A 27,399-nucleotide genomic window follows, 5' to 3' on the forward strand; every position below is an offset into this window, starting at 1 on the left:
CGTCCCAGAAAGAGTTTCAGGTGATCTCAGATTATTTCAAAGCAGAACTACAAACACATTTATTAGTATGTGTGACAACGCTAAGTGTATGGGTGAACAAATACCTTCAAGAGTCATAAAAGAATATAGTTGGCTTCTCACATGTGCTTTAATTTGCTTCTGCACTGAGGTTTGCTGCAACAGTGGATATTTATTTGTGTTGTGTGCATAGCAGTCAGTATTTCTGAATAATTCTGGCAAACAATGAGATTTATGTGTATCTACAGTTTGTAAATGTATCTATTTGTAAATAAAGCTACACTTAGTTAAAGACTGCAGAAGTGATTTTACATGACAAAAGGTTTCTGCTACTACTTGTCTTGAGACTTGAGGTCACTTATGGCTAGCAGCTTTCTATCTGGCAGTGAGGTGACACAAACATACTTTATGATATTAGCTGTGGGTTAAAGTCTTGACTGCAGAGCTTGAGAGGGGGATGTCATTCAACATTTCCTTCAATAATGTATTCACCAATCACACCAACATGAATCAAAACCTACGTTCTGTATTTACAAAGTTACAAAAATTATTCCGATTTATTAACAAAAGCTTATTATACAAAAATTTACACTTCACTGCCCTTTTATTTCTTTGGTTTTCGGTCTGTAAATCAGACCCAAGTAAATGGACATTAAACACACAAACAAAGAAAAGGTAACAATATATTAACTTAACAAAATCAAATCATTTAATTTTCACAGTTTCAGTTCAAACAATCACTCATCTGATGAACTGCAGCCTTTGCTGTGTGCTGACACAGAAATATGAAAATGGCAAAATCAGTTGTTTAAAAACAGTCAAGTAAAAATTATGCAAACATTAATCATAACTAAAAGAACATTGGATCTCAGACTCCGTCCTGAAATGGCACACGGTGGAGATGTGTGGTAGTGGTCTTCAACAAATTGTGTAACTATTTAGCTTGATAAAAACCCGCCCCCAACGACATGACTGCAGAATCACAAAGGGGTAAAGATAATCGTGAATAATGTATTTAAAAAAAATAAAAAATAAAACCTGCAACCTGTTCAGCTTTGGCAAACATATTTAGTCTAAATGAGCTGGAGTTTGCATGGAGGTCCTGTGCGCGCAAACCAGATCCTGGTTGTGAACCACGCTCCACATCTTGAGCAGCTCCTGCGCGCTCAGTTTGTGCACCACTATGAGGTCTCTGTAAAAGCAGGGCTCCCTGTTCATGGGACTCGCTTTTCGTTTGGTGATTCCAAAGGTCCTGAAGCCCGCGTGCATCTCTGGGGCCACGTTAAGTTTCTTCAGACACATCCCCAGAAACACGTCGTCAATGGGGTACATCTCCAGCTTCTCTGAGACCACAAAGAGCCTCCTAGCCAGCTGGGAGGACATCAGAAACCCCCCGCCGCCGACATAGGGGGGATATGGCTTATCATACAGCTCTTTGGGAATGTAGTATTTGCTCTGACGGTTTCGGATGGGGATGGCATTGGGGATGGTGTCCCCTACAAACAGGTCCGCAACTTTGTGCTCCTCTGCTTCGAAGTTGATCAACTGCAGCAGGTTGTGCGTGTTCACAAACACGTCGTCATCCCCTTTAAATATGAACTGGACACCGGAACAGTATATGTCGAACCATTTCAGAAAGTTGACCTCTTTTAGGGTCAGGTTGAAGAAGGTGTCCATGAAGTCCCATTGCAGAATGTCCCCATAGATCTGGTCCTCGAACTCGATTAGTTTCTGGAGGTTTTTGGTATCTTTGCCAGGCGCCGGGGTTCCTAGAAGAAATAAAGTTTTAATCTTCTTTCCGTCCAGTATTTGCTCCCTACCCCAGGTTTTGCGCACCGCCTCCCGCCGGTCGTGCTGCTCATTAACGGATTTGACCACCATGAGCAGGTGGACATCTCCGTCCATACATTTCTCCGGGTGGTTAATGAGCATGGGGAAGTACCTGCAGTGTCTGTGCAGTACAAACTGGTGAAATCTTCGGTCCAAGCGTCGGAACCAGTTCTGGGATTTCAGCGACGTGTTTTCGGTGCAGTTGAGCTCCGTCACGTCCCAGGAAGCCGGGGTCCTGTCGGAATCCCGCTGCGCATCCGAATCGTTGCCAAGCGCCTGGGAGTTGGAACTGTCCAAACTCCTTCTCTTGAATGAAAAACACTCCGAACCGCACCATCCGCCATCCTTCAGATGTTTTACTATCACTTCGTCTTTCTCTGCCAATTTCAGATTATGGATCATTAGCAGAGACGCAAATATTAGAGACAAACTCAGCAGGGTTTTCAGCAAACCGACCCGCTTTCTGCGGAGTAAGTAATCCATGGTTCTTACTGCGGCGCCCAGAGACCTTCAGATGCTCGACCCTTTGCCTTCATAGTCCTTCACAAACGTGCGTCGGTGTGGAGTCCAGTGTCTCTCCTCACTGAGAGCACTGACAGTGAAGTGGCTCCGGGGGCCCTTTGGCCATGGCGGCGCTCAGTAATGTTGGAGGACAGTCACCATGTGCGCTGGCTTCTCTGCTGACTTCAACTCCTATAAGCACCTCCTCACCCAGAATGATCCACGCCAACATCTCCTCCCACTAATGATCGAACAAGACTCTAATAACTATACATCTAAATCACGTTTTATTGCTTGTATTGCATTGTCATAAACAATTATGCAGTACAGAGCAACAAAGCATAATAAATTCCACACATCAGTCAGTACCTCGTTGAATTCAAAAGGAATGATTTACCTGGTTGGCATCAGGTAAATTGAACTGTCTTAATTGTAGCATTTCTCACTGATTGACATGTATTTAAAGGGTAAAACTAAAAAATCTTTTCAAATGTAGCTATATTACCTCCCACTTACAGTATATTTTGTGTTTTAATTTTCTTTTGGAAAATGCAGTTTTACAATGCAAACAAACTAGCCCGACTATAATAAATAGCCCATTAACAAGAGGCTGTTAGAATAAAAAGCGCCCACCGCCCTCTTGTGGTGGTTTCTTGGACTTCCATTTTGTTGCCGCACTATATGCTCCTGTCCGCGACCTTCCACCAAGGGATTCTTGTCCTGGACATTGCCAATTACCTGCATCAGGTGGGTTCAGTGAACCAGAAGCTGGAGCATACCGTTTTAGATGAAGGTTAAGTGAGGGCAGATGCATTGGTATTCACCCCCCCCCCTTTTTTTTTTGTTTTTTGACTGAACACACCTGTGGGAAACAGTGGGCAGTGTCAAAGTAATTCACTGGCACGGAGCAGTAGAAATACTCAGATGAACATAACAAATAAATACACAAACAGATATTGCCCGAGACACTTTGTAATAGAATAAAAATATTTAAACAGAAAAGCTGTATTTTGTTGTTGTTGTTTTTTACAGAGGAAAGAGTCACATGCTCACGTAACGACCATTAACTGTCCAAAGCCATCTATTAGAAATCACCGGGGAAACCTCGGCACAGTCAGGTGGACGGAGACTCTCTGACCCCCGTGTGAACCCAACCAGCAGGAAACACACAGAGGCGGCTCGGCAGTGGCAGAGCTGCGGCTACAGACGACGCCATATTTCGTTGATTTAATAGCCAGCGGAAAGAAAAGTTGGTTGAAAAATTAACGAAGAAGACAGTGGAAACTGAAAAACAGGGGAAGTCCGGCAGCAAATGATGAACAAGGTGACAGTTTAGCTAACACACACACACACACACACACAGCCTGCTAGCGCTTTTAGCTTGTAACGTTAGTTAGCATGTGGAGGATTAATTGTCGGACTCTGGACGAGCTTTGGTGGGATCAGCTTTTCCCCATAAACTTCACGTCTCGCCACTGCGATCGCCGATGAATTGGATGTTGTTCCTGCGCCATGTCACTCGTGTATTTGTATCCGTCTTGTCTTTGTTTGCGGTGGCGGACGCGCTTGTGAGCGCGGCGGTGGCTCCTTTGCCGACTGTCCGTGTGAACTATAATGATCACAAGTTCGCTCACGTTGCTCTTCATACGGTGTCGTTTTAGCCATTAAAGTATGAACTGTTATGGGTGAACTTCAATTCGGCTTGGTGCTGCTATTGCTGTAAACTTTAAATCTCTAAAGTCAGTGGTTTAAAGTTGGGATCTTGCCGGATGTCTGATGGCTAACGTGGCGTTCAATTGTCCACATTTTGCATGGGATCTGGAAAGCGCAGGACACACGGGCGTCGTTGTGATTTCAAGCAGCACAGTGTGAATTTTAGTGTTGCAGGAAGCATTATCTTGCTGCCTAGAGCATAATGTCCTAAAAAGCCAAACTCAAACAACATGACAGGGACCATGTGTACAGTTGGCTGTAGGCTCTGCCAAAATGTAAAAATAAATAAATGGGCTCGGGTTTTTAGACCGTTACCCGGCTCAGTGGCTTCTTAGCAGCAGCCTCGGAGTTGTTGGTGTTGTGACAGCTGCTTTCCTGCTGACTGACCCGTTTGCCATAATCAAATATTGCCACAGGGGATTGAACAAACCACTTTATGTTGCTTTGCAGATGCCTGGTCAACTCCATACCTTGAAATCCAGAAAGCGGAAGGGCAGATCTGAGGAGAAGGGCTCCAGAAAGGTTTGTGTTGCCTGGTGCCAGTATACAGGGAGAGAACAGGCCTTATAAACCTTCGAACTGCAATCTTTGCTGCCATAGCGGAGCACAAACCGAAAGCCTGAAAAAAGTGACCTCTCCCTTCAGCTAGTGTCTGGGCATCAGTGGGTGTCAGTCAGCCTGGTCGTAGTGGTGTGCTGTGCATCATTGGCGATACTCAGACCCCTATTGGAAGCTTTTTGGCCAATGTGACGTTTTGGGCTGCCCCTTGAAAATCATTAAGTCAAATCATCATCATAAGTTACATAGTCTGAGATTCTGAGCTGAGATTCTTCTTATTTTTCCCCTCTTTGGTGTGCGTTTTTCTGAATTAATCGCAGAAAATGAAATGAATGGTAACAAAAATGCATGATCCCTTTAATAAGGGAAGTCATAAATTCATCTATTCTTTATCTTTCTGCTTATGCCATTAACGGGTGCTGAAGCTTATTGGGCGAACAGACGAGCACACTCTGGACAGCATGTGAGTCTATCTATGGGCTGACAGAGAGAGACATACAGAGACGGAGAACAGCTCTCAATAATAGCTATATGCAGTGTAGGGTCATCATTTAACCTGCATGTCTTTGGTCTGTGCGAAGAAAATGTGCTGGAATATTTGAGCAATTTTAACTGGTTGTATGTTTGCAACTTCACCTTCTTCGGTACTGAAGGTGTCGTCCTGAACCTGGTCTTTAACTTTGTGTCACAGGCTTCTGCTACTAGGAAGAGATGTTTAAAAAGTCCAAAGACGCACTCAGCAGCAGAGAGCAGTTTGCTAGTCAGTGGTCACAGTAAAGCAGCCAGGTCCTTGGAGAGGCTGTCTTGCATCAGCTGTGAATGCCACCTGTCTACAGGCAGACGGAGATGCTCAGCATCACCAGAGCTTGAAGGGCAAGAAGGCAAAGAGAACGAGCTGAGGATGGGGCTGGATGGAGACGGTGGCAGAGTGACCAACATCCACGACAAACAGGAGTCCGAGGAGATGGATTATGAGGAAAGTGGCAAACACATTTTCCCAGATGATGACAGCAATCAGATTCTTCCCGTGGAGCAGTTTTTTGGAAACATGGATGCTGTACAGGTGAAGTATTTTAGTTTAGAGATAAATTCCACTGTAAGTGTTTAACAGATTAGCAAACTGTGTTTGTAACCTCTGTTTGAATAAAATGTGTGTATTTTACTCTGTAGATGGACTTTATGTGGGCTGTCATGCAGAATTTATCCAAAAACATAAATTTTCATCCCACAGGACTTTCCTCAGAGATCATCAGCGTCTTCTGCCCACAACCAAAAGGAGAGAAGGAAGCGTCATTACTATGCTCGAGAGGACAGTGATGAGGAGGAGGTAGAGCTCAGCAGTGTGCAGCGCGATGACACAAAAGGTACCTAGTATTGAGCGACTGCTTTAATGACAATGTGGACAGAGCAATATGTGTGGAAGGAAAAAAAAACTCTGAGCACTTAGGAGGAAGCAGCTGGATAAAACCGTCCGTTTAAATGCTGCTGCCAATCAGTTCTTGACAGAAAACAAACAGTCAGAAATAGACCACAGCGGAATGTTCCAATCAGTTTTCGAGGATGAAGTTTACCACTGGTGTTTATGTCTTGATGTTAAACTTTTTCTAAAGTTTGACTTTATGAGGACTGTCCAAAAGCTACATGCTTGTCTCCCCATAATATTTGGTTTAGTATCTGAATATTTTATTGTCATATTTTGCATTGTAATTGGTCTTACCTGGAGGTGTGTCAACACAGCGTTTAGTGACTGTGGCAAGGTGCAATTTGAGGGACTGAGGTTGACTGTGTCACATCAAGCCAACAACAAAGAACTATAGCCATCAAGGAGCAACTGCTGCGTCAGATCGCGTCAGATCACGTCTGCTTCATCCGGGCCGACAAGTGGCACTGGAACACACCTCAAATATGAGAGGCACCAAGCGTGTGGCCTGAAAGGAAGAAAAGTAGAACACCTGGGACCTTGGATGCACAATCTGTAGACAAATCAGTTAGGCTCCTATTTTCACACTACTTTGGCTCACTACAGACGCTTTACAACTACTTCTAAGCGAGGACACGCCTGATAAGAAGTTAGAACAACAGTACGAGTTGTACTGGCTTTGTTATTACTTTGGTCTCCTCATGCATTGATTCACCAAGCTCAACACCTAATCAGAACGATCTTATGCTCAACACCCAATCAGAACGATCTCACTTACCGACAGGTCAACGCAATAGACTGTATGGCCAACAAAGATGGATACGATTTCGACGTGTCAAATCGGGCTTGACCAGCAGCAGTTGTGTGGGCTGCTGACTGGCAGCTGACTTTTGGCTTGGTTTGTCTCGGCCAAACAGTGCTCAATTAAAGGAAGAAGATTTTCACAAAGTTATAAAATACACGTGTGTTCATAAAAGCAGTGTGGATACACCATTCACTGATTTTTAGATAAGGAAAGAGGGGGGAAAAAACCAAAAAGTATTTTTTTTAAATGAAACAGTTTAATAACTCAAATTCACTATCTTACATGAATGTCATAGTTTGCTGCCTGTTGTTGAGTCGTTGTTCACAAAGGGTTTTCCACTACATCTTTGTAGATCTTTTTGGCAGCTTCAACCCATCTCGCCGTACTTATACAGTCCATATAAATGCAGCTAATAATTTTCTCTAATGCAGTTGGGTTCATACATACAAACATGACAAAAATATTTATGGAAAAATATATAATGTATATACCTATTCAAGTTTGTTGTAGAAGTTTGTATATAGCTGATGGGTCTGACTGGGCAGTCAAATGTTTTATGCATATTTCCTGCCTTATTTATACAAACAGCTTTTCATATACTCCGATGCAACTTTCTGACTGAGTGAATGTCTCGTACAATAAGCAGTCACAGCAAATGATTCATGCATTTTACATCGCCGTGCCAACACAAAGAACAAATAAAATCTTTTCATGATTTCAAATAAGTGTAATTACTTCTCTCTGACCAACTGTTGACCGCTGTATGAAAGCTTGGCAGGGCACCTGGGATCAGAGCGCAGTAATAAGAGTAAAACAAAATCAAACTGAAAAGTCATATCACTTTGTTGCTGATCTGGTGCTGAGACAGAACCTGTTGTGTTCCATCCTAGTCAGAAGATGAGTTTGGGTGTTGAACAATGACTAAATGGTTGGTTGGTAAAGTTTTATTTTGATATGGCAAAAAGAATTATGTGTTTGAAATGATTTGATACACACTCAACTAGTACAGATATTCTTTTAATTAATTTATCAAGAGCGGTGCAAATGTTTACACTGATATAATTGTCATAATTTTACTGGAACTTATGTTTTTATACACTCTACCATTTTTCTTACCTCAAATGATGAAGGAATGTTTGTACTAGCTGACTGTGCATTGTGATTGGGTTAGGTTTGGATCCCCTGGAGCCTAATGAAGATTCTTAAACTAAAATTCTAGTATTTTCACACAGATTAAAGTTTCAGGGGATGTCTTGTGCAGTACTGTCCACTTCACACAAATCTGGGTACATTAAGTCATTTTACACAACAATCAAGTTCATTCTGTCCCAGACACAGTGAAGTCAGATAAGCAGACTATAGGAGAAATGGGGCAGATAAAGTCTTAAACTTTAAGAGTCGAATATCTCCCCTCTGACTATTAAAAATGTGCTGCACACACTTTTTTGTAATAGTAATAGGCTTCTATTAAAGACCTTTTTAGCCTTTGCATATTTCCCGTTGCTGCAGACTTTTGTAATATCTATGCAAATAATATCTTTAACAAATATGTCTAAAAATATAATATCCACAAGTATAAATGGTAATGTGGAAAACAACATGCAAGTTTGTTTTCCACCATCCATCTAAAGTTCAATCCTTGTTGGAAGGCATTTCCTCCCACCAGTTTGAGATCCCGTCCCGTGAAATCACAAACAAAATCTGGGACCACCGCGTGAGAAAATCAACACCAACTTAAAACAATTTTGACATTCTGACGAGAATATGGACACAACTCACTCTGAATGCATAAGAACCAGGCGGCTCAAAGAACAGCCTCACTACCACCTTTACCCGCAGTACATCCCTTAATTTGATTGGGAACACTTGAAGTCAGAAAGTAAAGGAGTGAAAAAGTTAATCTGTTTTTGCAGGACCAGAACAGAATATGTTTTGCTGAATTGCAGCTTCTTTTTCAGCCTGGCACAACTTACCATAATCATCCTGTCCCTGTCTTCAAACTCCCTCCATCAAAGAACACATGTCAAGTTGAGGAGTTCCTCAGTGTTCTCTCTAGCACCTGACAATATCCCCAATCTGCCAGCATCTCTTATCACCTGCAGAACAGTGTTGACCAAACCCTTCCTTCCCTTCATAAGTCATCTTATGGATTTTCAAAAGTTTCACAAAGCCAACTGAAAATCCTTCTTCCACCTGAAAACCCCCCTCCTCCCGCACATGGAACAATGGGATTCCATGTCCACAAACTCTGCTGGGTCGGCAGTTTGCAAATGGTGATGGAGTTTTTTTTTTTTTACTCCTCACAAATCTACAAATCACAAGGTATAAAATGCTAATTCACTTGTTGATAAAAGCAGCACCATGATATAGGTTCAGTTGATGTTCCAGTGTTATATTAAGTAAGGGATGACGCAATGAGGAACAGACAAAGGGCAGCTTCAAAATGAAAGTTTTTTTTAATATCACAAGTCTGTTTACCATAAATGCCATGTCAGAAGTTTGAAAGAGTAATTCATTCTTCCTCAACACATCTTGAAGTTTTTGACAGCTTTTCGTTATTCAGCAGATCCAAAGATCCTATTGGGTTCAGGTTCTTGTATACTGTATATATAAATGTTGGGGTTCCAGAAGTATTCAAGTAAATTATAAATAACTTAAACTTGACTTAATTAAAATCCAGTCATCAGAGGTTAGGTGGGATGATATTCACATTTGTTTTAAAATAATATATAGAGCTGATTGTTGTGACTATCCACTAATTATTTTCATTTTTTTGTTACTCTTATTCCTTCAAAATGCTTTTCATAAATGCCTCAAACAGCAAGCAGAGTCACGTTGAAAGAAATCCATGCTCTTCCCTGAACTGTTCCACCACAAACAATAAAATGCTTGTTATGATTTAAAATAAGTGGTTCAGAAAGTCGTAATCATGATATAAAAAAGTCAAGTGATTTAAAAGGACAGAAGGTGAAGTGACAATGCACCAGAGATAATTATGCACATGGTTTCTCTGTATAATACATTATTCTTTCATACATAATTTTACATAAAATGTAGAAAAATTCACATCAGGCGCCTCTTCTTCCCCTTGGCCTTTTGATTTCCTTGGTCTGCTTTACTGGCTTGTCTAAAAATCTTCTTGGTGTCACACGACAGGTTGTGGGCTCCTTTCTTGTGGCACACAATGTGAACCAGCTTCAGGTTTTCCCTGGTGAACAGCAGGCGGTAGAAGTAGTTCAGGTTGATGTCAGCGCTCTTGTGATTCTGTAAAGCTTCCAGCAGAGAAGGAATGATTGTCCTCTTCTTTTCTATCCTGGACACAAGGCGAAAAACAAAATGTTTTACCTTCCTCTCTCACTCGGCTGACTTAATGTTAACACATGACTGCGAGATAGTAATTATTGTGGCTGGTCTAATTTAATAGTCAATATAATAATGATTAATCTAAAAATAAAGTCCTTCAATACAATCCTGTTGCCATTCTAATAGGTAGATAAATGTACAAAAACAGGCTTTAACATGCAAAATGACACCAAAAACAGAGAGAACAAAACAGACCAAAAAACAAAAACCATGGTTTCATCAGCTGTCGAGTGAAGACACAGGACAGATTCTGACCATTATACTTTCATTACATTTACCTTATAATTTGCTCCCAAAGAGAAATTTGACCACAATGTTATGTAAATATTAATAATACATTTACGTGTGCTGATGTGGATGCATGAGATGTAATGGGCTTAGTTTTGTTTTCCAGCTGATTCATATTGACTCTGCAGGCATAGATCGGATGCTAACAAGTGGATTAGGGGTAAAAACACTCAGGCACTAAAGGTTTAAAAATATGGCTGCCATCAAGTGTCCAACCTGTGGTCAAGATTCCAGGTGCTGAAGACAATCCTGCTCTCTCGGCTGCCATAAGGATTAATGGAGTGGAGAGACTGGCACATGTCCTGATCGAATGGTCCCTGATTAGAAAAGGAAAGAGGAAGAGATGTAAACATGGTCAAAACTACGTCCAGGTCTATCAGTTTAGTCTTTAATCCAAGTGTGACCCAGGGACCACAATTTGTCAAAGACAAAAGAGCAACCCGACGACCACTGTTGTGGGCGGTGGGGAAATGGGCTGAGGTTAGGTTGTTGCCTCACCTGTTATTGCAATGAAAAGACTTTTTCAAAATTAAGTAGAAACTCTTTTTAGATACGGGTCAGTAAACTAGTTTCTGTATGTTATGCATATAGACAGATACTTTATTAACACATGGCAACTTTGGCTAAGTTTTTCCAATTTGGATGGATTTGATTATTACCAATAGTAAATGATCTGTTTAATAAATAAAATATGGTCAAAACATAGTGATTCCATAGCATAACTACATTATTGAATGCATGGTCCGTGAGCACCTGCAACACCTTCACAAACCATTAGTAGGAAAACCTGTGGTCATCCTATGGTATCTTCCAGTCAGACACACATAACCCAGGTAATCAACAGCGGGTGGGCTGGAAAACCAGCAGAGCAGTGGGTCCTGAAGACCAGTGTTTAGAACCCCTGGTCTTTAGTATAGTTCTTCAACTCTAATAAACCTTTTAGCACCTTTTATTCCTTTTATTCCTGAAATACCTGGCAGGTAAACCATCCTTCCTGAGTACAGAGGCGATCTTTCTCCTTTTCAGTCCTGTCGAAGTAACAGCCATTGTACTTGGCCGTTTTTAGCATTTCTGCCAGGCACTTGGAAGTTTTCACAAACTCTGCCCTGATTTTAGCTTTTTGTATAGTTTTAGTGGCGTCATCCACCTGAGAAAAGTGAAAAAGAAAAACATCAGGTATTGCCATCAGATGTCATGCCAGACATCTATTAATTTGCATGTTTTACCTCTTTAATGTAACCTCGTATCCTGCTCTCACAGTTAAACTTCATGTAGGCGGACTTTGTTTTGAATCGAGTGTCAACACCTGGATTGAAATCACATTATTTACAAGTTCAATTACGGATGAACACAGTGCTTAGTAAAACCTCTGGAAAGGACACACTTTTTTTTTCATTTTACTGAAATCGCTGCTTTTCCTTAGTACAAACTAGAATGCACTTCCATATTTATTGCCAGTGTTACAAATACAGTGGCATACAGTGACACTTTTGTGACCCACCTTGGAACCATTCCTCATCCTCCTCTCTGCTCTCTAGCTCAGATCTGTCCTCCAGGTTCAGCAGCAGATCAGTCAGAATTTTACGTCCCTTAGGAGACTGTTCATCACAGAGGAGCCCTTTTGCTGCTTCAATGAGGTCATCACCGTGCCGGTCTGTGCTCAGTAACCAACTGATGTCGCACACAACTATGATCAAAATACACAGGGTCTATAGAGGTTCCAGACCTAAAGTTTGTCTGGCCAGGAGAACATATTGTAACTGTGTGTAACGTTGATTCACCTACCTCCACTCCATGTCTGCTCCTTGGATAGAAGAACAAGTTCAGTGTTGTCAGGCAGAGTTTTGAAGAATTCCTCTGTCACCTTTGTCCCATCAGAATACAAACAAACATGTGCACCAGGAAGTGGCAACTGTAAACAACAAAAGCCATGGGATATAATAATTACAAGGATAATTAATGTATTATTTCTTTTCTTTTCAGAAGGATTGATTACTGGAAAGTTTCCCTAACACGTGTTTATTTAGGTGTCTTTTACAGGTTAAATATAAATTAATATGCATGTCTTTCTTCTGTGTCTTGCACTGTGATGCATCATAAACCTGCAACAAGTCACACATGACTCCTCAGGGGTCCACACACTATCTGCATATCTTGCTCTTTGTAGATTAATTGCTGCTTTGAATCAGAGAATCTGTACGTTCAGAGTAAATTGATATGATCTTGCAACAGAGGCCAGATAAACAAACGGTACATGACCTTCCTGCATGCACATGCTAAACAAACCCAAAGTTCAAATTTCCCAATGAGGTTTTTATAATTTATGTGCTGAAGTGAAGTGAGCGTCCACTGAACTGCCAGTTTAATCTAATCGTGAACACAATGAATGTCAGAAACGTATCAGCATTTATTTTGTGGATCCAAGTGGTCTGAACATCATGTAAAAAATGATTTGATGCCACAGTTTAGAGATTTCACTCATCAACTACGTGGCGCCGGAACAACTGTGCTCAAGTTTCCCTTACGTACAGTGTTGACGTTTCTTCGCTGGAGAGAAAGGGGAAAAGCGAATCAACAACAAAATTCACGCCGTTCTACCTGTAATAACTTGCAGCCTTTTTGAAGCAACTCTTTCACATCTCTCGCTGCGACTCCATACTTTCTGTCTCCTGTATGACTCCTAAGTTTCACAGGTTTGTGTTTAAGAAATAGCTTTAACATTTCCTTGGTTTCAGTTTGTACATGCCGCTTCCGCCTCCTCCTTCTTCTTCGCGAGGCTAAATGCGCGCAGCGGTGGTGAAGTGCTGCCCTCTCGTGTTTCTCATTTGTTATTGTCTTAGTGTCAGTTAACGGTGCAGTGTTCGTGTGAGGGAAGTATTCCCATATTTTTAAATAAAACTCATTTAAAATGTATAGACCTTCAAGTTGCTCATTATGATTAAAAAAATCAGAGCTACAATGTTTATTCATAAGTCAAGTCAATTATATTTATGTTTATATATTTAAACACGGTGGGAATTCAAGGTATTTCTTATTTATTCGAGCATAAAACCAAATTCATCGTCATTATGAAACAGCACCACTGTTTTATATTATTATGATGCATTGATGTAGAAGCAGAACAATAATAATAAGTAAATGATTGTAAAGTCACATCGTGCTTTTGCTAAAACGTCTTAGCAGAGGATGGTTTTGATCCAGCGTCCTTTGGGTCTTTAGGCTTAGCACGCTTCCACTGCGCCACTCTGCTAATGATCACCCCAGATGGGACTCAAGACCTATTTGTGCTAAAGCCTTGTCAAAAAGTCAAAAAGAAGGGTTTTAAGGGCAGGCGAAACAGTGAAGGATCAGCCCTGTAGATTATCAAATTGAATTTTTAAGCACTGGCAAATTTCCTGCTGTTGCTCTAAGATTTTAATATCTTCTGCTTTATCTACAGTATAAAATGTTTTCTACCCACAAACTATAATTCTGGATAAAAAGGATACATCTTGGGAGGTTATGGGGGTGAGTACGTTTTCAGTTCTTCTTCACTGTCTGAATGGCTTCTTCTCAGTCCTCCTGAAGTCTATTTGGAGCATGTGTGTTGTATTTGAAAGCATTAGGCACTGGCTCTCTGACATTTTACACACTAAAAGCTGCAGCCAGGCCAAGCTTTTACAAACGGCAATCGATTTCATTCCCACTTGGTTCAGACAGTTTAATCAAATAAACTGAGCTATCAAGTAAGACAGATAAAATCTCAACATTAGGGTCTACAGCCAGTCCTGAAGAGTTTTCTCACACGTTCCTTTCAAAATGGGCCACAGACACTTTTACAGTAATAGGTTACATTTAAGTTTAAACAAATAAGGTTAAAGTTTTTCATATTTGGATATCAATTACAAAAAGCTGTTGTAAAAACAAATCTGTTATTAGAGCTACTACTACTACTATTTTCAGTTTTAGACTACTGTGACTGCTGGAGCATATATTGTAATCTTTATTATTATTATCATTATTATTATTATTATTATCATCATGACTTCCGTCGTCCATATACTTATGTATGTCTGCATATTTTCAGCGAGAAACACCGTTCAAATTTCAAAGCGTTCAGCTTATAAAAGGACAAATATTGCTTGTACGCGGCTTTTAAAATATATTTTATACTTTTGAAGGCTTTTATCCTTTTAAAAAATTATTGTTTTGGCAACGTGAAGATCACCATAGCAACTGATACAGCGCGGCGGGAAATACCAAATGAAAGGGTTAGAGTTGGAGACGACGACTGCAAATTCTTTTACTTGTGAAGTTTTTCGTCAGAACAACACGCTACATCAACGAATGCATCGTGTATTTAATTTTAAATAAAATGTGTACTTTGTAATTTCACTCGCAGATACTGTTGATGAAGCCATTCAAATAATCGACTAACCCATCTGCAAGCAATAGTAGAGCCCGATTTCAACATGGCGGCAGTGGGTTCGAAAGTGTAAATGGTTCGAAAAAAATAGTATCCAGCAACAGCGTGGTTGCATAAAGTATTTCGACTTTTGTGCAAATCATGATCATTTCAACGTTACCTAAGGAATGGTAAAAGCAGAAGACATATCCACCATGACGGAGGGCTGGAGAGAAGTGTTCGAGAGAAGCCGGTTTATCCCCGCAGCGAGCCAGACAGTCCGCCGGGCTCTGGAAAGCCACTGCACCCAGTCCCGGGGCTTCCAGCTCAGCGTCACCCGGTGCACAGCTACTCACCTTCATCAGGTGTATAGCTATAGTTACCAATTTGCGCTTGGCATCGATGTAGAAAGTTTCATAGCAGAAATTCCGTGGGGGTTAAACGCACTTACACTCTTGTGTTGAGCAGAGAACGTGATGAAGGCCTCCGCCTCCAAACGTTTTGCGATCTCCGTTCAAAACTCCGGAGGCGACGTTGCTATCAAACGTACTGAAACTACCAGCACAAGTTCCCAGTGTAAAAATGTTATACATCATCTTTTAAATTTGGTTTGGAGATCAACCCCACCACGACTTCTCTCAGTAGGCATCCACTGGTTACTTTCCCCATCCTTTTTCTAATGCAGGCGCCTTTCTGTTTTACTCACAGGAGGCGTCAGATGGGGAACAGGACCTGACCTACCAGCTAAGAGTCACCTTGTTTGATAGAAATCACCAACATTTCTTTGGGAAAACGTGGAAGAGCTCACCACAGATGATGAAAAACAACAAAATTGTTTTCAATGAGGTACGTTTATCATGGAATTCCGTGCAAAACTTCTCTAAAGTTGGGATTGATGATTGAATAGTAAAATAAGTGGCAGTTCTAATGCCAATTACTTTAATTTAGCAGCGTCATTATGTAATTAAAATTAACTTAAATGCTTCAACCCTCCCCGTCAAATCAGCAGTGATGATTTGACTCCTACTCTCTTGAGAATGAGAACATAGCCAAGTGCCCTGATTGACAACAAGTGACTCCAATCGTACCTACAAATCTCATATTATATTCATTTTAGTCCATTTTCTTACCCTGCAAGCTGAATAAGAGCATATCTGTTTGTGCAGCAACAACTTTTGAGAGTTGTTAAACAGGGTTTTTAGGAAGAAAAGCATGGATAGTGAACTGTATCTTAGTTATGAGGCAGTCACAACAAATTGCTAATGTTCAATGAATATATAGTAACTAGCAAAAGCATTTGAAAAAGAAAAAGGAAAGGATTTTCCAAGCAAAGCTGAAAAAAGCTGAACTCTTTTCATCAAATTGCTGAATTTTGCTTTTGCTGAAATAGCGGAGCGAAATGTCGCTTTCTTATATACTGCTTAGGCAAACTTCAAAGCAAGTAGTCCTAAAAACCTCAAAGACAAAAACTTCAAAGGCAATGATGTGATGTCATTTTGATCATCGCTGAGGTCATCAATTTAAAAAAGTATAAAAGTAATACAATCTTAGAAAGTATAAAACATAATAAAATGCCGTATACACGCAATAATGTCCTTTTTATAAGCTAAATGTATTGAAGTTTCAACACTCTTTCAAGCTGAAGGTATGCCGAAGTCAGAATAACAATAATAACTAGAAAAAGAAAATGACAATGCACTGTGAATGCTTCAGTGCTGAAAGGATTCTTCAAGCAAAGCTGAAAAAAGCCAAACTTGGAAAAAGTATCAAACAGGCTTTTATTTTGAAAGTGTGTTTCCTGTGTGTGTGTGTCTCAACTGTGTATCATGTGGGAGAAAATCTATCAGGTAAAGTGTTTGGACATAAGCGCTGCGGCTGATTACATGATCTGATTCAGCTGTGTTTGTTAACATGACAACGGCAGCTTTGAGTCGCTCATATTTTTAAAATGTTCGGCTTATCCCGTGAGTTCAGGGTCGCCACAAGTTGATTCGGCAAAATTTTTACGCAACCCTCCCCAATTTCTATGTTAGGGGTTCAGTGCCTTGGGACTGGGGATTGAACCACGGACCCCGTGGTCCTTCCCAACTGAGCTACAGCCGCTCGCATATACTGAAGAAAAGCTGTGAAGAAGAATCCGCTCAGATTTTGCCTCACAAAATGTCAAAAAGTATTAGCAAAATTAAAAAACTGTGGCAGTGGGCTTCAATGAACATGGTCATTTACTTTATTTGAGCAGTCTCTGTGCTTCTGGCCAAATACTTAATAGAACTGTAAGTCCTGTCACTATGAGAGTTACATTTCCTGAAAGAACACAATCCTACCTACGTTTTAATGTATAATATGTAGAGGAAAGATGAAAGTTGACCGAAGAAAATAAGAAATAGATGATAAAAAAGTTACGAAAAGTTGAAGCTGAGAAGTTAGACTGCGTGTGATGTCACCCACTCTAGCTGGGCCTGATGCGATACACACTAATGGAGAAGTTGAAAATTTACCAAAAAGTACTTCAAACTAAAACTGCATTTATCCAAAATCTGAACTACAAGAGCAACAAGAACAATAAAGATTAGCCGAAAGGACTAGAGTGTCATAAGTGCATAATAAAGATTAGGATATCATTAGTGTCCAGCATTCACAGTAGATGAACATGTTTTGAGTAATATAACCTAGTGAATGCATCAGCACAATAATTTTCCTTAAAGCCCTTGAGAACCTGTTTTTAAAACTTTTGTACTTCTCTTTTTATGACCCAAAAGGCAATAAAAACACATCAGTGAGCCAGACCATCAATCAGTTTAGAAGAAAATTGAATGTTTACATTGGACCTGCTCACTCATTGTAAGAAGATAGAGAAACACATTTGTTAAAGGTCCTGCAGGGGTTGAAGTTTAGATTGAAGGTGGATAGAACAGTTTCTAAGTTATAATCTCTCGTGCCCTAAGAGGTACAACAAAACTAACAGGAGGATCAGACCAATGTCTGTCATGCTAATTTGTACACGCCCACACAGTCAGTGGTGGTGTACTGCAGTCAGAAAGTTGGCATCCTTTGAGCTTGTGTACCTGACTGTGCATTTCAGTAATTTTTGGACTAGATTAAAAAGCACAAAATCATTTCGTGCATGTCTCTCATTTTCTGTGTCTACACCAGTCATTATTTGCTGGCAGTTGCGAATTGTGGAAATTTTGGTCTGTTACGCAATTTTATCTCAGTTTTCTCGGTTTCTCGGTTTTCACACTCCCACTGAACCGACGTGATTGAAAAGATTTGATTGATTCTGCTTTGAACAGTACAAAACACTTCTGAAACGCTCACTGCTATTGTCATTATGGGTTTAATTTTGCCATCAGTGGGTTTGGCAGCACTGCTAACAACCAGCAGCAGTTTGTTAGCAGTAAATACACAAAGTCTGTGAGGAGACCAGTGATTTCAGAACGGACCATTTGGCTTAACTGGATCCATCAATCATCTTATCACAGCAAACCCGTGTGGAGCTTACTGCATTCTTCTTGTGGACTGAATTACAATGCAGCACATTGAGGCAGGCATCCAGGCAACCAAAATGTTAGATTGTGTTCATTTTGCAACACTTGCTTTGACTCATTAGTATCACGTCTGTTGCAGTGTGCGCCACCGGTTGGTCAGTCTCTGTAGTCATTACGGTGTTTCTGCCGATGTGCTGAAGATTGCTGGAACCATGTTGGTTAGAGAGTTTGGATCACAATGTTATTATTGGTTGATGTTTGCATTAAAGTCCCTCATTAGTCTGACATATTGTAGCCTTCACTGTTCATCGATTAAATTGAAAAAGTAATAAACGAGTGTCTTTGTAAAAGGCTGCTTTTCTCCAATGACCGAATAGCTCTGCACTCAACTGCCTGTTGTTCACAGAGCCTGAAGCACAGCTCGTTCCATGATGTGAGGATAGTTTTAGTTTCATTTTCAGTCTTTGATTACGTGCACTTACGCAAATTGTAGTTTGGTTTTTGAGTAGTGAGATGTTTTCGCAGTGGTTGAACTCAAATGAACAATGTTTATAAGACTCGCTGTGTTATTGACTGGGGGGGGGGGGGGGGGGGATCAGAATTGTACTGTGCTTTTTCATGTGAGTCAGTAGGGATGACGTTGGCTTGCAGTTTCATTAAATTGTAAGTTTAGAGTTTTTGCAAAAGAGTGCTTTCTCACTTTGCTGCACTTTTTGACATTTTAAATTTCCCAACCATTGTTCGTTTTTTTTTTTTCCTCCAATAGACAAAAGGAACAAAGATGATTTTCAGATGTCAAATTGTGAGATGTACTCTTTGAAAGATGTGCTTTGATGATGAAATTTCCAATTACTTCTTGAAAATGATAAAGTGAATGTCGTAAGGCAGGTCTCACAAAAGACAAGATATACAACATTGAAATATGTCACAATCAGATTATCATAGTGTTATCCATTTGACTTAAAGGGCTTTCTTTTGTTCAGCTTGGCACCCTCCACTCTCTAACTTGTGTTCTACTAGTTAGAGCTGATGGCTTCAAACAACTCTTTGTGGGATGAGATCTAGCTGTAAAAACCTCTGAGGTCACTGAGATGAGGTATTTTTACAATTACTGCCGTTGCCATGTGTTAACCCAAAGATGCACAGTGCAACGTGAACTTTTGGCCAAATCTTTGGCCAGCACTATTTTTTTTCTTGATTCTATTATATGTAATCCTGTTTAATCTATCAAATTAGTCATATCTGTGGTAAGTAACTAGCTTTCAGAAGCCAAAGATAAGAAGTACTATGGGAACACCATTGCTGATAGTATGTTTTGTACTGTAATATGGTCAGTAGCCCTGTGAGCTCTGTTATTTTATATATTATTTGAGCTAAATCAATAGCGTTTTTTTGTTCTTATATACATAACTGGGGCCATTTCATTTTGTTCCCCCCCCTTCTGTAATCTTGCCACCATCTATGAGAATCCAAATCCTAAGGTCAGTGTCCAGTGCTTGTGGCAGAGTTTTGGGATCTTTTTGCTCCAGACTCAACACTCTGACTCTTATATCGTTCCACCAGTTCAATGACTGCAGTCTTAGTACAATGCCTGCCAGAGGAGTTGCTACTGAAAGTTACTACAGAAATTACCCTTGCACAGTCTTATGCCTTGAAAAATGTGTCTCCAAGCATCATGTTTACCATCTCTTCCAAGGCATTCTGTTATTTTTGAACAGATATGTGGGGAGCAGCTGGATGTCTGTGTTCTCTCTCAATCAAACATCTTTGGGTCTCTGTACATCCTGGTTGGAGGCTGGTCACATGCTGTTTTATGATTGCCTCAGTGCACTACTGAGCTCTTCTGTAGCTTCCAGTGTTGACAAAGTCTTATCTGCTTACGGTGTGAGGTGCTGTACAAGATGTTTTCAGAAACTCTTTAATGGGAAAAAAAAAGCACGAGGTGTAGCTGGCTGTTAAATGCAATGTTGCATAAGTCTTTTTAAAGAGACACCAATGAGTCACAACGTGGCATATTCTGATGTCCAATTTTGTCACCATGTGTTTTTTTCCCCCCCTTTCCTCTGGTTGATGTTCTTTTGATTGAACAATCTCTCACGGTATATGGTCTTATTTTGATCCACATAGCCTGTATAAAAACCCACTTGCTATCCCAATAAGCATGCAAATCCCATTATCCATCCAGGGTAATAATACAAACCACATCATATCCCATCAGCATGATAAAGTGGGCCTGGCCCTCTCTGTGTTGTGCTGCAATAGCTGCACTAGCTTTTTTTTTTTTTTTAAATTGGATTTGGCCCAATGTACTCACATTCATGCTGGTGTTTATGAGTGGCAAATTGCTGTTTGATATCCAAAGAATGTCAGTAGGGGTATCCTCTCCTTAGTTAAAAGAGCGCAGTGAAAATTGCAAAGCCCCCACCACCCCTCAGTCAGCCATGATGGATTGGTTTTAATATCGCGTGAAAAGCAAAGATGCTCAATGATTAAAGACAGGAAGAGAAAGCTTTTACTAACTCTATTTTCTTGCTTTGTCTCTGCATTTCTTTTCACTCTGGCAGGGGAAAGACATCTTGACAATCACAATCACTACATCTGGTGCTTTCTTGTCTGATGCTTTCCGAGTTGTTTATGAGATGTCAAGTCTGACATAATGTACTTTCATTTTGAAAGTAGAGCACACTTTTGAGGACAGTTTGACGTGACTGTCAATGCTTCAAGGGTTTTCAAATCTTATGAAAGGTGTTTTTATGTATGGAATACAGCGGTATAGCCGAATAGGGACATGTTCAAACTAAACACGTAGGCCTGCAGTTGTCTCTGCGCTCAGATGCTGAAAGAGAAATTTAGCTTATCATACTTTCCCTTTGATTCTTTTTGATTCTCTGGTAGAACAGGGCAGTTTTGTTGTGTCATTGTATATGGGTACCTCTTTAAAACAAAGTCAACTTTCACCCGGATGACTGGTGTCCACACTGGGAGCTTGTATGAAGTGCATTGTGTATTAAATCACCCAGATTACACTTACGCTTTCACAGTTCTAGTTGTCTCACATTATGACTTGCTTGACATGTTTGACAATTGTTCATATTTTTTCACAGGCTAACTGTACTTGCTCTGTCATGCAGTGAAAGCTGTGGGCAGTAGGGGGCAATGTTGCACTACATGCATTGCAGGCAGTAGTTGGGAGACTGGAGGAGGCAGAGGGAAATGTGCATCTTTCTGCATTGTCTCTCACTATGATCACTCCATTTGAACTATCTGCCTTTACAGGGAGCCAGTGGTTTCTTCTCATATGTGCAACATTATCAGTCCGACAGCAGGGCTTCGGAGGAAAGGCCAAGTTTTCTTCCTGTCCGCGCAACCTCTGCTTTTCTAGGTCTTTGTGCTTTCATTGTATTTGACATGACGTAGGTAGCAATGCACAGAACAACCAGGGAGTAACACATTCATTTTGTTCTCTCTTCTATTTTTTTATTTGTGATTTTTTAACCCTAATGCTTTGACCACTGGTTTCAAATGGACAAATACAATATGGCTCAAACTTGGGCTTTGAGTGATGAGTGTGTGCCAGTAGTCCCATTCATCACCTAAAGCATAAGTTTCTCCTTAAAGCTTGCAATAGGTTGCCAAATTTAAGCTGCCAGTGCTGTAACAAAGCTACAGTTAAAGCCTCCACCCCTCCTGTTTGCATTGCTTTCTAAAAGGGGACACAGAAAGGCTGGCTCAGCTGAAGAGAAACTTCTCTGTGGAGTCTGGTATATTTGTTGTTGTGTGCCACACAGTGTTTTGTTTACTACTTGTGATTGCACACATGATTCACATCTAATCGAGCGTGTCCATTCGGCTGTCACATATAAGAAAGCGCTGGCCTTTTCTCCAGTGTTTAGGGAAAAGGCCAGATTACCTAACTCACGTGTCAACTCTTTGCATCCTCAACAGGAAAACGGTAAACAATAAGAGAATACATTTTTGGTCCTCCCCACTGACAGGTTTTTAACGTAAGGTGTTATTTGGTTTAGCTGGTGTGCAAAAGATTCATTGCATAGCTTGAGGTTCTTATGTCACGGATCATTCATATGAATTCGGATAGCAAGTAATCAGTGTTCAGTACAGAACCCTGAAACCGACAAGATAAAGGGTTATCAGCCTTGGAGCTCCACAGAGTAGCACCTCAGACGTGCCAATTAATGACTTTTCTCCGTAGAATAAGTTGATGTGGAAGTTACTATATCTAGTTACGATATGCAATGACAAAATGCTAAATTTGTGAAAACTGAGCACATAAAAGCTGGCATGTTAGAATGATTTTAAACATGTTATTAACCAACGATTCCACCTTTTAAAGGCTATTAGCCCTGTTCCCTCGCTGTAGTAGTGATACTGGTACATCTATTTTTATATTTAATAGTCCCCCTATCGTCAGTTATTTTTTGTGCCACAACTATTATGCATGCTTAGCATTTGCTGCTTTTTTTTTTTTAACCTGGCTCATGCAAATCAGTAACCGGTTCCAGCTTAAGATGAGTTATCTTTATTACCTATTATATGATATTATATTAATTATATTACTACCAAGTGTAATTAACTATTGAAAAATGAAAAAGGTGTCATTATTCCCATAAAACAATGATTAGCTATAGTTTGAGATCACGTTAGGAAAAAGTGCAGTATTTGTGTTAAATTCCCTGCACACTCATTGTCTGCCCACACAGGTGTTTTCACTTTGTCTGATTAGACCTATTTTCAGGACAGTGTAGGTGTGAACCAAACGCACTCGTTGACATCACTCTCACTCTCCAGTTGCTCGTGTTAAAGTGATTCTCCTCTGAGCTTCCTTATACTCATTGGTATGTTGAAGCTGGTGACATTACATCATTTGCAACACATCTCTTCCCAGTGCCAACCTGATCCGGGGTACGGTTTGCCAAGGTAACTGAAGCACCTGTGAGAGTGCGTGGTCTTAATATTTGTTGTTCAGAATCATGTCTTATGTTGAGGCACAGCTGGGTGGGTTTTGACTGTTCGGGCATCCTGCAGTACGAGACACAGCACCGCTGACTAGAGAATCGACCTCCCACAATATATGGTGTGCTGTATAGCACTGTGCCAAGGTTTTAGGCACTTGTGAAAAAATGCTGTAAAGAATAAAATATTTACCGCAAGCATTTTGTTTCTTTAAACTTTAAACTAAGTGAAGCAAAAAAGAAAACCAAATCAAATCTATCCTTTACCTTTTAAACAGCATAAAATCTCCCAAGTGCTCTTCACAGTTGTCTCTGTCTCTTCATATAATCCTAGACTGACTAATTGATGTTGAAATTAGGCATCTGATCATCTGTTGCTAATATTTTGTGATTAGCAGTAACATTAAGCACAGCTGTGGGTAATGGTAACATCATTACTTATGTAGTTATTTGGTCAGAAAGTTGCTATTAGGAAACAAAACTTTTGCCTGATCACTAGAGTGATGCCAATTAATGAATGTGTGTGTCAGATTTTATTGCATCCTGTCCCATAGTTATCAAGATCTTTTAATCAATTTGCCTGGTGATTACTATTTTATTAACTGAACCTTTTTATTGGAATTATTAATGTGTAACTGTGTGGGTGGTGTTTGTTCTAATGTTGCAATTATCAGCTTTTATAATGTGCGTGCGATAGAGTTTGTAGCCTGTGAGTACTTTAGTTCTTCATAAAAATGTGATTTATAAACTGAAGTTAGGAGATTTGATTAAAAAAAAAAATTAGACCTGTTCTTTCCAAGGTTTAAGGGAGTCTTTCTTTTACAATACTTTGCTGTTGTTTCAGAGCTCGAATAATCATTGCATTGTATTTTCTGTGTAATCAAACGGTCAAGATGGTGGAATTTCAAAACCATATTTGCACAACATTACAGAGAAATTGACAGCAGTCTGTGTTGCCTCACAGTGTAAGTATAAACTGGAGATTTATGCATCGTAGGTGTTTGGGAAATTTCAGCGCACGGCTGAATTTTTGGCATCTGTGTGTAAACTATCAAAAATAAAGCAGAATGTTTCAAACCTCTTTAGTGAGCTGTGTGTGAAACAGCAGGTGGTGTTAATGTGAGTCAGGATACACATTCCTCCACAAGGAGTGTCTGTTATGGGACTTGCATACATGTGTTTTATACAGGAGGCTACTGTATTTCGTGTAGTATTGTATTTTTCCTGGTTGTGCGATTGGCTGTGTAAATAATACAGTCAAGTCTTCACTCTATTCACCATTTAGCATCTTTCAGCATTTCTTGACAACAAGCATTTGTAGCTTCCTTGTGAATGTGTCTATTTCTCATTCATTTATTGATTTATTTTTTATTTTTTTTGTTTTAAACATGAGTACATGTTTGCATGGAAGTTGGAAACCATCCCTTTTGTATTTTCATTTGAAGAACAGGAAATAGGAAAACTAGATTTGTTATCAATGTTAGAGTTAAAGGATACTGATGTCTGCAAATACTGCCCATTAACTTATTTACTTCTCCCTGCATAATGTACACTAAGTATTCCAAATAATAGAGAGCTGTAAGTGAGTTTTGGACAGTAATTGACTATTGTTATAGTCATTACTGAGAATTGTTTTAGCTGCAAAGTTTTAATTTTTTTTCGTCTCTAAAATGACATTGCATTATGATTGTTAGCAGGAGCCATGTACACGCTCTATATAGTGGATGGATTTACACACAATATTCGGACACCACTACAAAATAGTGAGCGCACTATATAGTTTGTAGGGAATCATTTTATACACAAAGTATTTTAGTCTTTACTTATTTCCTACTAACATGTATTGACAGGTCTATAATTTCTGTGTTTCATAAACTTCCAATTTTGTGCAAGAACTATTAAAACCTCAGTGAGCCGTGCTTTTGCACTGTTTGGGGTGTTTCCTCATTACCATAACTGTGGGTGCTGTAGTTCATTTTGAACTGATCCCACAAACACCGTCCTGGTGCTGTAAATACACACTAGAGCACCAAATGGGATTTAACACCCCAGCTGAAAACAAATGCACTGCTTAAGGTTTCTTCTTCTAAATAAAAATGTGGGGTTTGGGTGTCACAGTTTGCTGAAATGGACTAGGTAAGAGAAATATAGAATAACACCTTCAACATATTAAACACATTAAAGCGCTCTTGCTTCCCCTAAGTGCTCAGACGGATGGGCAGCAGTAAAACATGAACTTATATTGAGTCTTGTTATGTTCTTTCTTCCTTTCTCTATTTTCTTATACAAGACATGGCATTTCCTACAGTAAATGTAGCAAGCCTATGAAACCTGCCTCTATGAAAAGCCATATGATTGATGGACAAAGGGGCTGCTGTGGCAGCATAGACGGGGGCTTCAGCTTACCTCGGTGCTTAATTCCTTCTCCCAACTGGCATGCCACACTAAGAGATATATACTTCAATTATACACGGGGACGTGCGGGCGCAGACTGTGCTGCCTTGCCTGAGAACTGATCAATATTTCAGCTCCAAGGGGACCAAACATCTAGCAGAGCAGCTGCTGCTTAACAGCTTTACACACTGGAGTGTCACACTCTGTAATACACAGCTACAGTGGCAAGAAAAAGCAATGTGAACTCTTTGGAATGAATTTGTGCATTTAATGGTTATAAAATATGATCTGATGTACATCAAAGTCACATGTATAGACAAATACAATGTGCTTAAGATAATAACACAAAACCTTTAGAATCTCTTGTGTCTGCTTTAGGTCAGCCATATTCATAGGAATTCTGCTGGGAGGGATTCTCTTGAGATCCTTCCATGGGGCATGGTTCACATCAGTAAATGCTAAATCATGACCCCCAGGTGCTTCATTTATAAAACTGTGCTCATAATCCATAGCAAAACTTTACTTGCACAAAAAAGAAAAATTGCATCTGGACAATCAATTTGAGAATGTGTACACATTTGTGAGCCTCATATTCTGCCAATGTCAATCAAAAAAACAACAATGTTCAACTCTAAAATCCAACATACACTATCTTTGCATTTGGTGATAAATGGATGAATATAGGTGTTGTCAGGTGGGATGACAGAACGCGGCGGGAGGCAGTGTGCGTTGCAGCACTGGTGCACTTTGTGTGCCTGGTGCCCCTGGCAACCCAGTCATGTGTTCAGTGAAGAGGTTTTGTACTAAAAAACTGAAACTGAATTGCAGAAAAAAATTACGTCTGTCTTGTTCTGCAGTTATTTAGACAAATGTGTGGTTGACTTGTAACAAAATTAAGATATGAAGAGGTAATATTGGAAAAAAGTGTTTTCTAGAATCTGCCATTTGACACATTTTGGCATCTTCTTAGCAATGCTGCACTGTTTCCGTGTCCTCAGCTGACTGGGCCAGAGGGTGAGCATCATATGACCCAAGGATTTTGGAATGTTGTGATGAAAGGTGGCCTGGCCTGAGGATTCTTTATGTCGCCAGCCAGGTGTGTATGTGAAATTTAGTTGGGGAAGAGATGGCACCAGGAAGCAGTGGGGGAAGAGGGCAAGTCATGGTTCTGGGCAATGTTGGGAAACCTTGTGTTCTGGCATTTATGTAAATGTTACTTTGACAGGTAAACATTGTTGCAGACCAACTATAGCTCTTCATGGTAATGGTGTTGTTCCTTTATGGCCTCTCGGAGCAGCAAAAATGATCCTTCTCAAGGTGCAAAGAGTTCAGAAACATGAGAGTACAAAGTGATTCATTGGCCTCCAAATTCCCCAGATTGCAATCTATTTCTCATTTGTAGGATGTGCTGGAAAAACAAATTTAAATTATGGACCACCTCTCAGCTTGTGCTGCGAATGTTTTGGTCCCAGATATAAGAGGACACCTTCAAAAGTCTTATTCAGTTCATGGCTCAACTGCTGTTGTTAAAGCTGGTTGACAGCATAAGAGACCTGGACATTATTAGAAGGATGCTTTTAATGTTATGGCTGATTAGTAAGCTGCTGCCAAGGTGATGGCAGGAAGAGATGAGAGCCTTTAGGAGGTGTTAGGTGTTTGTTTATGTG

General features: G+C 40.1%; 4 protein-coding genes across 8 annotated transcripts in view; 2 read left to right on the forward strand and 2 right to left on the reverse strand.

Annotated features, from left to right (window-relative positions):
• Window positions 1-305: 305 nt before the first annotated feature.
• Window positions 306-2,542, reverse strand: b3gnt7l (UDP-GlcNAc:betaGal beta-1,3-N-acetylglucosaminyltransferase 7, like). Its single transcript, XM_067525911.1, has one exon. The coding sequence runs from the start codon at window positions 2,329-2,331 to the stop codon at window positions 1,087-1,089; it is 1,245 nt and encodes a 414-aa protein (XP_067382012.1). The 5' UTR covers window positions 2,332-2,542; the 3' UTR covers window positions 306-1,086.
• A 961-nt stretch (window positions 2,543-3,503) lies between these two features.
• c13h1orf174 (chromosome 13 C1orf174 homolog) lies at window positions 3,504-9,320 on the forward strand. Of its 3 annotated transcripts, XM_067525913.1 has the most exons (5): window positions 3,504-3,673; window positions 4,513-4,584; window positions 5,312-5,683; window positions 5,852-5,984; window positions 6,358-9,320. In XM_067525913.1, exons 1-5 carry the CDS (start codon window positions 3,662-3,664, stop codon window positions 6,435-6,437), a joined length of 669 nt encoding a protein of 222 aa, XP_067382014.1. In that variant the 5' UTR covers window positions 3,504-3,661; the 3' UTR covers window positions 6,438-9,320. The 3 variants fall into 3 exon arrangements, with proteins under 3 accessions (XP_067382014.1, XP_067382015.1, XP_067382016.1); XM_067525914.1 differs by having other exon boundaries at window positions 5,852-9,320; XM_067525915.1 differs by lacking the exon at window positions 4,513-4,584.
• Window positions 9,321-9,409: 89 nt separating this feature from the next.
• dffb (DNA fragmentation factor, beta polypeptide (caspase-activated DNase)) lies at window positions 9,410-13,253 on the reverse strand. The gene is made up of 7 exons (XM_067525912.1): window positions 13,095-13,253; window positions 12,282-12,408; window positions 11,998-12,183; window positions 11,723-11,802; window positions 11,470-11,643; window positions 10,713-10,813; window positions 9,410-10,158 (listed from the first exon to the last, which is right to left on the reverse strand). Exons 1-7 carry the CDS (start codon window positions 13,215-13,217, stop codon window positions 9,909-9,911), a joined length of 1,041 nt encoding a protein of 346 aa, XP_067382013.1. The 5' UTR covers window positions 13,218-13,253; the 3' UTR covers window positions 9,410-9,908.
• Window positions 13,050-27,399, forward strand: part of nphp4 (nephronophthisis 4) — a 138,237-nt gene continuing 123,887 nt past the window's right edge. For 2 of the 3 annotated variants that reach the window (XM_067525905.1, XM_067525907.1), the window contains exons 1-2: window positions 14,944-15,245; window positions 15,589-15,726. In XM_067525905.1, the coding sequence (XP_067382006.1) occupies window positions 15,069-15,245; window positions 15,589-15,726 (315 nt within the window). In that variant the 5' untranslated portion in view covers window positions 14,944-15,068. Of the gene's footprint in view, window positions 13,190-13,935; window positions 14,004-14,943; window positions 15,246-15,588; window positions 15,727-27,399 lie in introns of those variants that run through there. The other variant, XM_067525908.1, reaches the window with a different exon arrangement.

The sequence above is a fragment of the Channa argus genome, chromosome 13 (assembly GCF_033026475.1).
Source record: "Channa argus isolate prfri chromosome 13, Channa argus male v1.0, whole genome shotgun sequence".
NCBI classification, from domain to species: Eukaryota; Metazoa; Chordata; class Actinopteri; order Anabantiformes; family Channidae; genus Channa; species Channa argus.